Source organism: Brachionichthys hirsutus, chromosome 12, assembly GCF_040956055.1.
Source record: "Brachionichthys hirsutus isolate HB-005 chromosome 12, CSIRO-AGI_Bhir_v1, whole genome shotgun sequence".
NCBI classification, from domain to species: domain Eukaryota; kingdom Metazoa; phylum Chordata; class Actinopteri; order Lophiiformes; family Brachionichthyidae; genus Brachionichthys; species Brachionichthys hirsutus.
In genome coordinates, this window is record NC_090908.1 from 9,135,185 (window position 1) to 9,151,402 (window position 16,218).

At 42.4% G+C, this 16,218-nt stretch overlaps 1 protein-coding gene across 1 annotated transcript in view; it reads right to left on the reverse strand.

Moving 5' to 3' along the window:
* Positions 1 to 10,966, reverse strand: part of myo1b (myosin IB) — a 41,161-nt gene extending 30,195 nt beyond the window's left edge. The window contains exons 1-2 of the mRNA XM_068746777.1: positions 10,841 to 10,966; positions 8,188 to 8,303 (exon numbers count right to left, since the gene is read on the reverse strand). Coding sequence (XP_068602878.1) covers positions 8,188 to 8,303; positions 10,841 to 10,966 — 242 coding nt within the window. The remainder of the gene's footprint in view (positions 1 to 8,187; positions 8,304 to 10,840) is intronic.
* Between the last annotated feature and the right edge of the window lie 5,252 nt (positions 10,967 to 16,218).

Consider the following 16,218-nt stretch of genomic DNA (forward strand, 5'->3'; position numbering starts at 1 on the left):
GAAAGCAGTAAGAACGGTGACTGGTAGTACAATTAGATAAATGTGGAAATCAAAATAGTGACGATGCACCAAGGTCCCCATCAGAAGGCACCAACATCCCAAATGACTCAGCTTGTGGAGATGGGGGCTGGACTGGAAGGAGGCCTTGGAAATCAAGTGCTGCTTGAAGCCTCCCTTTCACATCTGCCTGCAGGCTGTAATTTGAGCTTGCACGTGGGGAACAAAAAGCCACACTGGCATGATGTAAGAAGTAGAAAATAGTGTACTCAGTCCTTTTTTTTTTTTAACTACCAACCTCTGCTAACTGTAGCACAGGAGGAGATGATGGGCCTACCATGTGTGACCTGAATCAAAAAAAAAAAAAAAAAAAAAGGGTGGAGTACACTTTGAGGGCAGATTGGGAGCACTTTGTAGTCGGGAATTGGGGATGCTTAAGTAGCACCCTGTTGTATGGGCTGGATAACGGCGCCCTAAACCAGCTACAGACTTCAGAACATGTACTCATACAAGCCAAGCATCACATTTACATATTTTTATTTATTTTTTATATATTTATATATGTACATATAAAGAAAAGGCACCCTTGTTCATTTCCCAGCACTAAAATGGACAAATACAGATCACTACTTTGATGCTAAATCCAGCTCGGGCTCAATTCGTTGTTTTAAAGCACTGGAAGGGGAGGCGGTGCAGGAGCCTGTGATCTCAGTGTGAAATGGCTCCAACGGAGGCCACAGGAAATCCGCCTCGCTCTGATGGCTCAGCCAAGGAAGCAACTCTTTCCTAATGCTTTACGAGCAGGTGGAAGGGGGGGGGGGGGGGGGGGCTGTTGCAGTACATAAACATTTGATAGAAGTACAATGGGATTTATTCACCAATTGTAGGCCTGCGAACCTTTTGGCGTGGGCTGGCACGTTGGTTTGAAAAAGATTTAGCCCATCTGTGTGTCCCGGTTATGAATACGCACCATTGTTAAATAAGGAGTTGGGAGAAGATCAGCACACATGCATCCATCAAACACCTCGACAGCCCCATATTCAAAAAAACACTTTCAATGCGCAAATTACAAGGTATAATAAAGAGTTGTAATAAAAATCATCCACATCTGTCTGTCTAAATTAAAGTTCAGGGTGGCACACTGCTGCCACACAGCTTATTCATTCAACACTCACTAAAAGCAAGCCCAAAAGCTCTGTCAAATTACTCACTGATACTCCCTCACCTATACATCAAACTGCTTGGGTACTCTGCACTGCAATTTGGTGTTTCCAAAGCAGAGAAAAACACAGGGTCAAGCTGTTTGTGTGATCCTTGAAAGCGCCGTTAATAAGCATGCCGAGTAAGGTAAAAAATTCTAAAATAACCTGCAAGCAGAACTCAGAGTCTTTCAGAGTGACGTTGATTAACATGCAGCGTGTTACAAATATATAACACCTAAATTACTCCCAATTATCAGATGTTAAAAAGGGCCAAGAGAGTTACCTTAACTGTCATGAATCAGGAGATTTCATACATGTTTTGCTGTCATGCGCATCTTCTCCCCATCTGTTTGACAGAGGGTGGGGCCGCTCCACCCGTACAGACTGGAGCACATTAAAGTAAAGACTGTTTCTGGTACTGCTTTCAGAGTCGGCAGTGAATGATGTGCCAACACGGTGACAGATTTCATCAGATTTTGCGCAGAGACTATTCTATTAAACGAAACAGGAGATGCTGGTTTTGTTCCCTCTGAAGTTTGCTGAAAGTGATGCAATGGAAGCCAAAAGTGTCTGGTGTGTGGAGTGAGCACTGTGCCAGAGCCGAAAGGAATTAAAGTACAATTATTTTCATCCTTGGGAATAAACATTTTACTTTGATTCTAATATAATATTAAAATCTGCCAGTCCCGAGTTAAAGTGGAGGAAAGTTGCGATTGATTTTATTACTGCACCTGAGGGTAACAAAAAACAAACTGTTCTGAGGATCACTGGGAAATCAGATACAATATGGGTAGATTTTTCAAAAATAATTCTGTTGTGCAATTATTTAAAAAAATCATGCTCTTTCACACCAAAATACAATGCTGATGTTTTTCAGATTGCTGTTGCTCCATCTCTTGAGGACAGATTATTTTTTATTAGAAATGGGTAATCTTTGAGCACTACAGGCATTAATAACAACATCCCCTGCACAAACACCAACACAAACGCTGCACAGACATAATGTCTTATCGAAGACGAGATCTCTTAGCATGTTTTCAAGGTGGGAGGCACCACCTTCTGCTCTCCACCAGGAAATAAGGAGACCACAGACAAGAAGTAAATTCATTTGTCAAAGGCGTATTTCTTTTTTTTTTTCTTTAACAGAGTCAAACTTAAACAATATACAGCCAAAAGCCAAAATAAAAAGATGTAAAGAAGTTAAAACCATTCAACAATCAAAGACAACACATTAGTATTTTATGGTTGTTTAGCCACAGCTTCCAGATATGTATGTTTGTGTAGGTACTCCTCAGGGAGTCCGATTTCAGCATTTGATGTGCATTTACTTAAAGGAGAATAAATTAAACAATGTTTTTGGATTGAAATGAACAAAGAAAAAAACAACTGACAATTATCCCATACACCGAATAATATAGTACAAATTATCCATGCAAACAAGCCAGCCTGGTGTTGGACACTGGTTAACAGAAGCTGAAGCTCGTACCGCTGTCTGGGAAAAGAGATTTCAAATAGCATTTAGTTTTTTACAATCTACACAAATCACTTGCACTTGTAAAAAAGAAAAAAAAAAAAAAAAAAAAAAAAAGCTCCTCAGAAGGAGGGCAACACCAGGAGGTCCAGTTGTCCATCCGACCCTAAACTGTTTCACTTCGACTACAGCACTGCTGTGTATGATCATATCCCCAGACACGTGCATATACATGTAAAATAAAGCAAGCATGAAGACTAAGATTAGGATTAGCTGATGATTAACCTTTTTACATGCAGATAATAGTCCCCTAGAATGTTAGCACGCTAGAATTGTCAGGGATATACGGTTTCATGACGCAATTATATCCCACACAGCTATTGGGCTTCATCTTGGTTTGCCTCTCTTGTGTGTTATTCAAGCTGTGTACACACATACAATTCCCCATACCCATTGTTCTGGCTCTGAATAGACAGAGCTCACAATGGCTTTTTGGACAGTCACGGACAAAATGGGAAATCTGCAAGATAAAATCTGAAGTTCACAGAGGCAATGACTGACGGAGCAGGCAATGTTTACCTCATGTTGTGTTAAAGTACCTGCAGATTGTCATCTTTGGAAAGAACAGAGGAATTCATAATCTGTCTATTAATGATTGGAACTAAGCCTGTTCAGGTACAGAAGCTGGTTCATACAGCAATTACAAGAATAATAAAAAAAAAAATGACCACTGATTTCTTGCAATGTTCCTTCTTTATTATAACACACAAATTTGATTACTTTTGCTGCCTTTCTGGGAGATTTTTACAACTTTAAAAAAAGGCAACAAGGGGAGAGAAGGGGATAACATGCAAAACAAGTCACACACCGAATTAGAATAAGTGAGACTGGTGGTTACTGTGTGTGTTAAGGGAGGGCCATCGCCAACACACTCCAAGACAGACAAGTGTCTCCAGGCTAATTGTCAAGTTAACACTCTGCTCTACTTAGGATCTACAAGCGACCATGCGTGCGTGTGTGCGTGTGCATGCAAGTAGTGGGTGAAGACCATGTCATTGCTCGAGTGTTACCAATGTGCACAAATTTAGCAATTGATAAACGTTGTATTATCCCAATTTCATGCATTTGGATGTTATTTTTTGGTTGGACAGGTGGGTGGGAAAAGAAGGAGCATACTCGACTGAGCTCATCATTACGCCAACACTCAAGCTGGAGAGGGCTCACTCTGCCCACCTGTGTCAGAATGCCATTTCAACAAGTGCCCACTTATTAAATCTACCTACGTACAGGGTCCAGGCTGCAACTACAGCCTCCTTGAAAACAGTCATTTTTATACACATAAACAAAATATAACAGGACGTGGCTTGATATCAAGCTACAGCTGTGGATAAAAAAAATACATAGAAAAAGGCACACAACTGTCAAGCTGTGGAACTCAAAGAACAAATGCTGGAATATGACGATTAACTTGAGCAACTCATTTACTCACAACAAATGTTGACGAATGTTATATTTTAGCAAGAATTTCAATTTGATACCACCACAAGAGGCACATTAATTTCAGTGAAGTGACCACATACATACATACTGTATATTATTTAGGAGATACAAAGTCAAAAAAATGTCATTAGTCTCCCCTAGTTGTGATTTTTGTGGGCTTGCACTATAGCATCACTTGTATCGTATTTACTAACTTGGCTGTCGTGAGGCCAGTTTGACTAATTTCACCAGGGTGAGCCCTTCAACCTCCTGCTTATTCATACACCGCCGGCGTTTCACTGGAACGATTGACTTAGCACAGGAATACTGGGGAAACATTCACTGCATGATATCTTCTATGCCTTACTGCAACGATAGCAGCAAGGCATTGTTTGCAGTACACACCATTACTGCAAAATATGGTGTGTAGTTTATCACAATTAGTATACCTTTTTATACCCCAAAATTATTGTAAGAGAATAAATTATCTCCCTTACTGGAAAGTAATAAAAGACTCATAGAAAGCCTAGATGTCAGACATCTATAATAAAGCGGTACAGCCAGGCCAGATGAAAGCCATGGCATATGCCCCGTGTGGTGCCTCTCTGGTCCATTAGCCACTCGTGATGACCCCTGTAGCCAATGCTCTGGTGGCACAAGGCACAAGGTACTGAGCACTGAGACCATTAGGGGTCTCAATACCTCATTAAGCATTGGATAAATTCAATCCTGCCCTGGAGACATGGGGCTAGTGGCCTGCGCACACACACACACACACACTTTTCTCAATCTGTGCTTGGCTTGGGTGACATACAAAGGATGACTGCAGGCCATCTGTAAAGCTGCTCTGCATTGGGAAAGGCCACTTATTAGTCTTCTAATGGCTCAGTTGTGTGCAGAGGGGACAAAAAACACCTGCCAGTTAATTACAAGGTGCCTCATCTGGGCCAACAGCCGTTTGCTAAATTGGCCGGCTGAGGAAATGAGTGGTCTTCAGCTTCATGTATAGCATTTGTGTATATTTAAAACAGGACACAATCAAAACAAAAATATATTAATTGAGTCATACAATTTATGGACACAATTTCACTAGAGTTCTTTATACATCGTGTAAAATTCTGTATCTGTCCTGTATCTGAAGGACTATATCTGAACTAATTGCAAATGACTATTTTTGCAATGAAAGAAAGTGCTGCATTTTCCCTTCAATCCCATTTGACTGTTTCTCTGCTGCATTTGCCAGAGATGTGTAGCGTGAAGACAATTATCTCTGCAGAAATCCAATCAATGACAATAGCGACAAATGCATTCTACCAATAGTTACAGCCGATCAATGCCAGTTTACACCACAAAGTGATAGCAGTAAAAAAAAAAACACTGTCAAATTCCACAAAGCAAGTCAATGAGGCGTCAGATAGGAAGCCCATTTTCTTTCGGGAAGTGGAAGGGAATGGAATTAAATCATCCGAGCAAACTACTTATGCGACCAGTTCTGCAATGCTGATTTTATAATGTTTACGGGTCTAAATGTTGCTCAAAGACAGGAAGACGAGGGATTCTAGGGACCCCCAGTTGTGATCTAAATGAAAGCCAATCACTGCCCCCCCCCCCTCAGACTGTGTGGTGATAATGCCTCTCAACCAGACTCTAGTTTGGACACATCACAATGAAACAAATTAAGCAAGTCATAGCAAGGCTCCAACTAAAATTGATAACATGCATTCAAGTAATAAGTGAATTAAAATGCATTACTTTCACCTTCTGTTGCCTTAAAATTAAGACTAACTGAAATTAATGTGAAAAGAAACTAGAGCATTAACAGAAAAAAAAGCAAGGAAATGATTTGCTTTGTGCCGACAGCCTGACAAACAGGGGAGGCGTGCATTATTACCTGCAGTGACGCTGCTCTAATTTGAATACCAGTCATGTCAAATGTATTCAAATTAAAACATCCAAATGTGCATAACCACAAATATCCAGCTGCTTCTACGTCTGTATATCCAAGACTTTGACACTGAAAAATGTTTTAGTCCAAACATTGTCTCAGATATACGGTAGTTTAAACAGTCATTATAGAAAACTTTAAGCACAACCACAGTGCGGCTACAAGTTGTGGGAAAGCCATTCAAAAACGCACTGTACATGGACTTTTTGTTTTTGTCAACACACCAGAAGACACATAACATGAAACATAACGTTGACAATGAAAACTATAAATGTGGGATGAAAACTTGCATGTTTCACAGCAGGAACTGTGTGAGAAGATTAGCAGACTCAGGGAGTCCAAAATACAACTTCATATGATGAATGTGGTTTTAAAAGCAAACTTTGCAGTTCCAAAAAGACACAGGGCTGTAAATAACACTTACAAATGGATCCTAGAAGGGGTGGACCTTTGCATTTCCGTGCAGAGGTCGATTAGTCTTATCATAGCTTATCGCAATCTGTGGACAAAGGACAACTCTATTTTTTTACAACCCTTTCTAAAGGTTGCTCTCTGTGGACCCTGAGGAAAAACGGTATCATGCCATTACTAGATACTGTGAATCAGCATTTATTTGACATATCTAGAGCATGGTGAAAAAGTGCCTCACTACACATCGTTTAAATATACGATTAAATAGAAACTATACTATAGGTCCATTCCTCTCTTCTGTTCCCGGTGTGCTTCAGGGTCCTATCCTGGGAACAGCTCATTTAAATAAGGAACTAAGACACTAGCGGAACAAAAAAAATACCCAAATTGAAAATAAATACGCTGAAGATTTGGACCTAAATGAGGATTTTGTATTGCTTAAGGACAGTCAATGCAAAAGCCACAAGCTTAGTCCAGATGACCTGTCCGGAAGATACAGATCAATTTGATGTTGAAGTGATCAGTCTTTGATGAACATTTCATGCCGTGTGCAAGGGCCTGTGCCATTAAACAGTGCTTACAGACGGTTGTGGCATTGTCTTGATTTATTTTAGACAGAACAGTCGAGGCAGCTCAAATAAACCGGGGGGGAAGTCATTGACACTAACGCAAATAAGGCAATTTCCTGGAACAAGCATTAACATGTGCTCTTGCATGTTCGGCTCATGCAGATGAATCATGCTTTGTATCATCGCCGCTCGCTTCAGTTCATATCCACGTGATATGCAAATGACCTTGCAAAGATATTGACAAATGTTTGGCCTTTTATGCTTTAGTGTCGATGCAAATTGTGTAGAAGCGGCCAAATCCTCCAATATCAACAATCCATCCAATTATTATAGTATTATCCAACATCTCTGTTTGAGCGGTTCATTTATGAGCTACAGACAATTAACATGAGGCCAACTAAGCTTTGGGATGAAGACAAGCACGCTGTACACGGGACATTTTTTTAACCCCTCATTACACAACAGATAAGTCAGGATACCCCCCTAAAAATGCACATCTATTACTTTAAAACAAAACAGTAATCTTCCAACAAAGAAAAAGTATCCTTGTGCACACTGGGAGCCCCAGAAAGGCACTGAAAACCCAAATGGGGTGAACCAGCCTGAGACTGCATCACATCAGTATTTAAGCCGACACTAAACCAGCGCCAGGAAACTTTGTCTGCAGGGAGTGTATTTGTTCTTGGATGTAGGCGCTCGGAGCCTTTCATTCCGTCTCTCTGACTGGTTTCGCTGCAGCCTGGAGATGCAGCAGGCTAATTGACTACCGGGCTTTGTTTTGTCGGCTGAACAGAAATGCTGACTTAGCGTTGCCAGAGGACAGATGGCATGCCACGACGCTGAATGGCTGGCTGAAGCACCAGAATGACTTTCCATACAAGAGTTAGTGTCCGTCTGATGTCAATCCCCACTCTACCCCTCCTCATTGGTGGCTGGGTCCAAACTGACAATCCTCAGAGGTCACAACGCAGTGCATCTTCGACAGACAGATGACAACAAATCACACAAACAAAAGGCCTTGGAAGTCCTCATGAAGTCCCAATAAATAAACCATCCAGCTTTCAATGGATTTAAATTTAAAAGGCCACACACAGTGGCTGGATTTGTGCTTACACGTGCGGACTCAGCTCGTAGAAATTCCTGTTGCGATATTCCTCCACCTTGTCTGGGGTGTAGATGGGCAGGGACCTGTAGGGGTTCATGGAGATCACCACGCTGCCGATGTAGGTCTACAGGAAGAGGCCAAAAAAATGACATTTAGAGATGAATCCACTTGGCAATGGCGTTTTCATTACCTCATGCTGACTGACGGGAGCAACAGCTTCCGTAATTTCCCTCTCATCCAATTCATGTGTGTGTTTGTCCGTGGGTGGGAGAAATTCTGCCTCTGTGAGACACTTCTTCAGCTGCAATGTTGAAAGCGTGCAACGGCGACAGTGAAATTGAAGGCACGTAAAAACAAATATGTTGGGCTGAGCAGTAAACACAGACAGGAAAGCATGGAAGGGTGTTACGCTTCCACAGCTACGTCCCACCGGCATGCATTAAAGGAGCTGGTGTGACCAAAAGCCTCTTAAATCGCCTGAAAAGAAGAAAATCACTTGCCTTTACGCAAATCAGTCACATGATATCTAATTGAAAAATACTAACCAGTGAGTAGCAACAACAAACAATGAAACTATGTAAAGACAGACCACCTTTATGCAACAGTCACCCAGCTCCAATATCTCTGAAAGCCAATGCAACTCGTCATCATCCTCCTACGCGCCAAACAGAGCCCAGAGAGCACTTTCAAACATCACCCTGAAACATTTGCTTTGCCTTCCACAGTAATGGCTGTTGCATAATCCACTCTGACAGGGATTGGAGCATGGCACTTCTCAGTGGCAAAACCACAATGTCCCACAGCCCCCTTATTCAATAGCCCATCACAGGCAAAATGAGGCCTTTCAAGTGCGGAGGACAGGTACGAAGGCAACAGTGTGCACAGAGTAAAGCAAGTATCCTGTGCTGATGAAGGGCTCTCGTGAGAAAAAAGCGCACATTTTAAAAGGAGCCTACTTATGAGGGACTTCATTGTTACTTGAAGGGTCGTCTCACAATCCATCAGGAAAGCTCATTATTGGATCCATGAGCAGCTTTAAAGTCCATCCCAAAAATATAATTCCGTCCCTATTTTTTCCGGCTCAGTACTAATATCATTCTCTTTTTTTCCATGGAGGTTTTTAGCCAAAAATCCTAAAGGATAGTGCTTATCAGCAGCAATAATTACTGTAGAGCAATTTCTGCTGTGTGTTTTCTTTTGCAATTCTACATCTGTTGCCCCGCTTGTTATGAATGTCCATCTGTTCAGTCGCTAAAATTATGGCACCACATGCCCCCCAAAAAATCATATAAATAAAAAAATGTCACAATTACTTTTTTCCCCTCGTGTTATTCGCCCCTTCGCCCCTTTACCCGCAATGTTGCAAACGCGTCACTTCAAAAATGTCTGGACGTTTGTGGAAAAGCCAATGATTGGTACTTTGTACTGAATTGGGCTGAAACCGGTGGGATTATGCAGGAAACAAATCAGTATCTTGATCTCGTCATCTATCACGAAAAAGCCACAAAAAAAAAAGACTCAAGCTGATGCTCATTACATATTCAAGCCGATCCTGCTTCAGCTAATGCGTGAAGAAGAAGAAGATGGCAGACCTAATCCTGCAGCTCATGATGCAGTGGAAACAAAAGAATCATCACAAGTTAAATAAAACGGTGACTCTTAGAGAATGAGGCACGGGAAGGAGGGCGACAGTTCAGATGGCAACTTTCATTGTCTTTTGATTTTCCACACATAATTGGATACATGATGTGCTTGTCCCCTCTGGTCTCCTCTGCTGTGAGCTGTCATATGAACCCCAGCCCATATCTGGGCTGGGGGTTGGGGCCATTTATAAGGAATGATGCCACCAAGGAAAAATACAGGCTCCTGAGGTGCTGCTTACTCCACAAAAAAATAAAAACTTTGAGTATAGATCAAACCATTTATCTTTCCATAAAGTTGCCATTTAAACTCTTGCCTCAAAGATGGTCAGATATGAGAAAAATATGCATGTTTCAATAACTGCACAACATTTAGGTCATCACCACGTAGGAAGAAGAAAAAAAAAAAAGCACTGAGCTAGTTTTGGACAGAGGATTGAGGACATCTGAAATGCAAATACAGATTCCCATTCCTCAGCAGGATGTGGGCTGCATCGCGACAAAATCTCTCGCACCACTAAAGCAATCATTGCTTTACGAGATGACATCATTCCCTGTGCCGAGTCCTGCGAGCCAACAGCAACCAGAGCGGGGCTGCAATCATCTCGGCTTACATGCGCAGCAGCCGACCTGCGGAGGAGCGTGCCAAAGCACAAAGCTCAGCTCCAGTTGACTGACGCAGGCGTGATAGTTCAACAACAACCCCCCCCCCTCCCTTTTTTCTAGAGATAAACAGTGAGTCAGCCAGTTCCATCTTATCTCTGAACCCTGGATCCCATGCCTCATTTCAAGATATTATCTACAGCCTTTGGTGATTTGATTTACTGACTGGTTGGTCACTGTGGTGTCTGTTTCTGTGGCCACCTGAAATGATCGAGGGATGAGAGGAATAACAGAATGACAAAAAGTTACTCCTTTGAGAAGCAGTCTATGGAAGTCGCTGGAGGTCAGGAGATTCCAAAGATTCCCATAGGACACAATGTTAATGTAACAGTTACTAAACATAAAATTGTTTAATTACATAGATCTCGTTGTGGTCAAAGCGCTTCCTCAGGTTCTCCAGGAACGAGTCTTCAGTCAGGAGTTCCAGGAGGACCATGTCGCCAACCCCGATCATGTCATCTAGAAGTGATGTCTTCACCTCCATTTTGGCTGCAAGCTTCCCCCCACCCTACACAGAAGTACACAGGAGAAACAGAGAGATATCACACATGCTGTTTGATCAGTAACTACAAGAGAAGGTTAATTATATGCAGAGTTAATTCAAAGGGATGGACATTATGGAATATTCAAACCAACAGTATAACGTGATTATCTTTTCACTAAAAGCATTTTCCCCATGTTTTTACATATGCCTGGTTAGAAACGCAGTACCACTGCAAGTATTATACCCAACAGGCCATTTGCAAACGCCATTGCCCAAAAGAAGAACGCACCATTAACGCCAGACAGACAATGAATGCATGCTACAGTGGTCAAAAAGTCTCACTCATTCATCATGTGGTAGGTGTTTTACAAAGAAGGAAATATAAGGTGGCGGTTCGTAATCCCGATCACTGTACTATATTACTGGGCCTTTATATCGTGTAGCTTTTCCATTGATCTTCAGCAGCATATTTAAAGATTCTCTCAGCAGAAAATAAGCAGTCGTAAATTTAGCCCGTGTAAATAAACTCCGGGTTGGGCATGTTTGTACAGCAGTGGCTTTGCTCCGACAGAGGAGCGAGGGCCTTTTAATCGGCGACTCAGTCTCGTTCTACTGTGGCAACACATGTGAGAACGTCCCACAGGAAATTACATAACTGAGGAACTTTGTCCTTGACCTGTGATTTTCTGCACAGCTGGAATGCGTGCCCTTTTCCGTGTTTCTTTTAAATCCAAACGGCCCTACAAAAAAAAAAAAACAGTGAAGTGCTTCATAGCACCCCCCGACCCAGATTGCTTATTGCATCAATATATTATTTGCAGCTGGGGAAGAATTTGTGCCGGAGAGCGCCATGACAAAGACACTGCTGTCTGTGGCAGTTTTCAGTCCAGTGTTGCCTTCCCATGTCCTTTGGGACAATAATCCAATGCTGCAGGGCCGCAGATAAAAGAGGGGCCTAGAATGGATTCAGGACCTCGATACGGGGGCTTTGCAGTACTAAAGACCTGCTGTCTGCTGTTGTCAAAGACAGATGAGGCCATGCAGCCATTTATAGTTCATTGCCTCCTTGTAAAAACGTTTTTTTGCATGAACAGAACAGAACAGAAACAGGAAGGTTGAGAAATAAAATAGAAGAAATCTACAAATTTATAAAAGCCTTTTTTTTTTAGAAATGCTTTCCAACAAATTAAAGCAACGACGGGAGTAGAAATCAGATGAAGTGACTGCTGGACAGCCTTCACCAAGTGGGTCAAAGCTGCACAAATTTAGCACAAACCCCTCTTTCAAATTTAGGCAGCAAATACTGTGTTGCATGGCATTCCTGGAAGGAAAAAAACCTAAACCTGTGTACCGCTTAACATCCCTGCGTCTGTTCTCCTGCAGGACATGGCGTTATAGGGCCCATAAAAAACCTGCCTGCATGCTTCTTATAGTAGGATGTGAGACTCCAGTTCTAACACTGCTCGAGCTCAAGCTCAAGCTCAGCATGAAAACCAATCTTCAAAGAGAAAAGTGGGAAAAGACAGCTGGGTTCTAAAAAAATGAAAGTTCATACTACAATTAAAACTTGCATGTAAATGTCTAGAGGACTGCAAGACACCCAGTTTGGCCTGACGGGGATGTACAGAACCGAGGGAGAAGCATTTGTTTGCTCCCCCCCCGCAGCATTTCAGTGACGTCTGTTGCTTTGAGCCTCTCAGCTAATGCGATGTGCCGATCTGGTGGCATCGTGCCAAAGTCTTCTTGGTAAGCGCTCTTCTCTACCAGCTGTTTTGAATGTTGGCAATGCAATTTTTTTTTTTTTTTTAATCAAGCCATTCCTTTTTTACATCACTTACCTGTTCTGTGATTTCACACCGTACGTCTTCTTTCCGTCGGGCCTTGCAATGCTGCTGCTTTGCTATAGCAATGTGTTTTTTCTTTTATTCCCAATAGAGGCGAGGACCACATTCATTTAAATAGATGCAATACTGTACAGATGGTAAAGCCCTATGAGGCAAATTGTAATTTGTGATTCTGGGATATAAACTAGAATTGATTAGACTAGCATTTATGTACCGTACATGTAAATATACTGACATCCACCAACGGTGAATCACTCAGTATGACTATTCAACCCATCAGATAATGCATGTATTATTCTGTCAAACCTAATAGTGGCCAATCCAATTGAAACAAAGTAGTTAACTACCCCAGCCACTGGAACACACCTCAGTGAAAACACATGTTGAAGCGTGTCGGTGACCAGAGAGAACCCCCCCCCCCCGACCAATGCCATATTGCATCTGTCTGCAGGATGCCCTTAGCGCCTTTGCTGATAACCCACTACCCCAGATTCAGAGCTGGCTTCTAGGCAGCCAGTGACACGGCCCCATTAATAAGACTTGCTGCCTGCTGCTAACTGCTGTACCGGATCCAAAGAGGGAGAATGAGAGAAAACCCGACAGCCCTGATTAATACACCAGGGATTATCTTCGCTGCTTGTGGTTTGCCTCAGTGTACACAAAGGACAAAAAAAAAAAATACTCTTGGCGTCATTACAATTTTTTTTTTAAATGCACTCTCAGTATTCGTTAAAATGACCCCAGTAGGAACCTTTGATAAATCACTAGCAGAAACGGGATCAAGAGGTTTCAGCTTTATCAATCTCTCTGATGCATTTTGCATCAGACTGAGATTGATTAAATCTCTCTGACGCATGTTTGGGAAGTAAGCGTCATGCGCCCACGCAGTTTAGCCTTTATTAATCTCAAATCTAAATCTCATGAATCAGAGATGGACTGAAGCGTATGCTCAAATGCCCTCATCTGGACGCCGTCACCTCTTACTGGCCCAGAGCCTGTGAAGGGCAGATTGCCGTTTCACCATTGATGTTTGGCACATTAAAAGCCGACTGTGTACCAGAACTCACAAAAACATTACATTCTGTTAAAACAAAAAACATTCGTATTTCAAATGGCTGCATGAGGATGAACAGCAACCTGTTTGGAATGATGGGGTAACATGCAAGTGTAACAGGGTTCCATGAGTTATTTTTTACATGTTGGTAAAGTCAAGTCACAAGGAAACATGAAAAAAGCACTTGCTCTTTTCTCTTCTTTGACGAGGGGCGAAGCCATCGTGCACAACTCGACAGCCGTGCTGGTAGTAGAGCAATTAAGTTGCAAATACATAAACTGGAGCCAATAAACCAGCTGTTACTATTTAGAATGCATGTCCTTGATTAAAAACAAACCGTTCACACTGACTATAACTGTTCAAACAATTTGTATTTTCATCACAAATCGTGAAAAGCAAGCGTGCAGTCGACGGTGACATGCGGCCTGCAAGGAAGGAAATGGCCACTGTGTGACCGACGCAGAGAGTTGATTGTATAGCCCTACCTTTGGGAGCGGTTTGTTAGAGAACACGTTATTGTGGCCATGTGCAAACAAACCATAATAAAGCTTTTATGAAATGTAATGGTCTGTAAACGTCTGACGGATCAAGCCATCACAGGCTGCCGCTGGCAACGATGGCGACCTACGTGGAGCAGCAGCAGGGCATGGATTTGTGCCAAAGAACAGGACAGAGAAGACAGAGGACGAGGCCCCACCGGTGTCCCCCCCCCCCCCCCCCCCCGGGGTCTAGATCTGTGTGTCAAATGTGTCAGAAAAATTGAGCATAAAACCAAATCTGGCATCCACGCCCACTCACACCAAAAAGAACGATCTGAAAACGACTGAGTGAACTGCACACATAATGACAGCCGTGGAGTAACTGCCGTCTTCTGCACAAATCAAACAAGAGTTTTCAACACACAACTGTCAACCAACAAACACTGGAGCTTTATTTACAATACAGCACAAACAGGGAGTCATCAAGGCTGGGAGATACAAGAAACACTACAATGACAAAGGATCCAACAGCCGCGACATAACGGATCAATTAAGTGTGTAAAAAGTAAACTCGCGGGCGACGTGCGACTGCTACAACTTGTTACGATCCGTTAGCTTCGCAAACTAAAAACAGATTTTTGTCCATGAGAATGGACAACGTGGGAACTGTTCCCGCGATGTCACACGAGAGATTTGTGTATTTTTTATGCTCCTCAGCAAGACTCAAGTGAGACCAAAGGCATTCGTAGAAAAGACCAAAGTATCCCAAGACGCAAGTAAGTGAAAGAGGCCAAGAAGGCCGCAAACAAATCAGTTGCTGGTGTTGGCTCCTTGCAGCCCATAAACTAAAGTCAGCTATTGTGGCCGCTATTGTTAGCGACATGGCTAACCGAGTTGCTGCATCAGCAGCTTACAACAAGAAACGTTAAAAACTGGAAGTTTAAATGCAATCTCGGAAACGCTGTAAACCACCTTTGTGACTGTATTCTGTCAAAAGTAGAACCGTCTGGACGGGGGGGGGGTCTCAAACCAATTAAAGAATTCCACAAGCATTTAACACTAATAATCAAGCATGACGCTCCGCAGTGTAAAGACTGAACGCTGCGGAGATGCTTCTCCCCCTCAGGGTCAGGATGACTGTGCCGTACATGAGGGAGGATTTGAATTCTGACAATGTCAGGTCATCAGCCGGTGAGGAGTTAAAGCTCAGGCAGCCTAATCGCGAAAGAGGGTTCGAGTCGGACCACCTCCGAAACGCCCCGAAGGCACACGGTGTGAGCTTCCTGACCCAAAGCCGTTTTAACGCCGCAGCTGAAATGTGATTTAGATAAGAGGAAAGTAAAGTCACATAATAGATGAGTTTTCTTCTGAAAGTAACATTTGTTGAAGATTATGGGCTCGTAAAAGTTGAAGGATTGTTGTTTGTTATATGATTGTTTGAAAAGCCTTCATGTTTATTGTATTAGCGGAAGAAAAGAATGACAAGATTTAGTCATGAAAGCAAAGAGAAAGGTTTTCACATTTCCACTGTAACACATTAAGACAGTGGATATAATAAATACATATCTTAAACTGAAGTTCAGACTTCAAAACTTTTAGCCAATGAGCTCACGCCCATGGGAGCAGCTGGAGGAGCCAGCCATCCCCAAACGCTGCCGTCCTCCAAGTCCGAGTTAAAGGTTTGCTACTTTTCTCAAGCATCTGACAACTTAACGCAAACGATAGTCACACACACACACACACACACACACACACACACACATCTTACATCACTGTTTGATCAGTGCAGCGATAAAGTTCCCATCTTCTTTCACAAGAGAGACTCTGGCCAAACGACAGAGGCATATTTGTTGAAAACCACATTTAAAAAAAAAA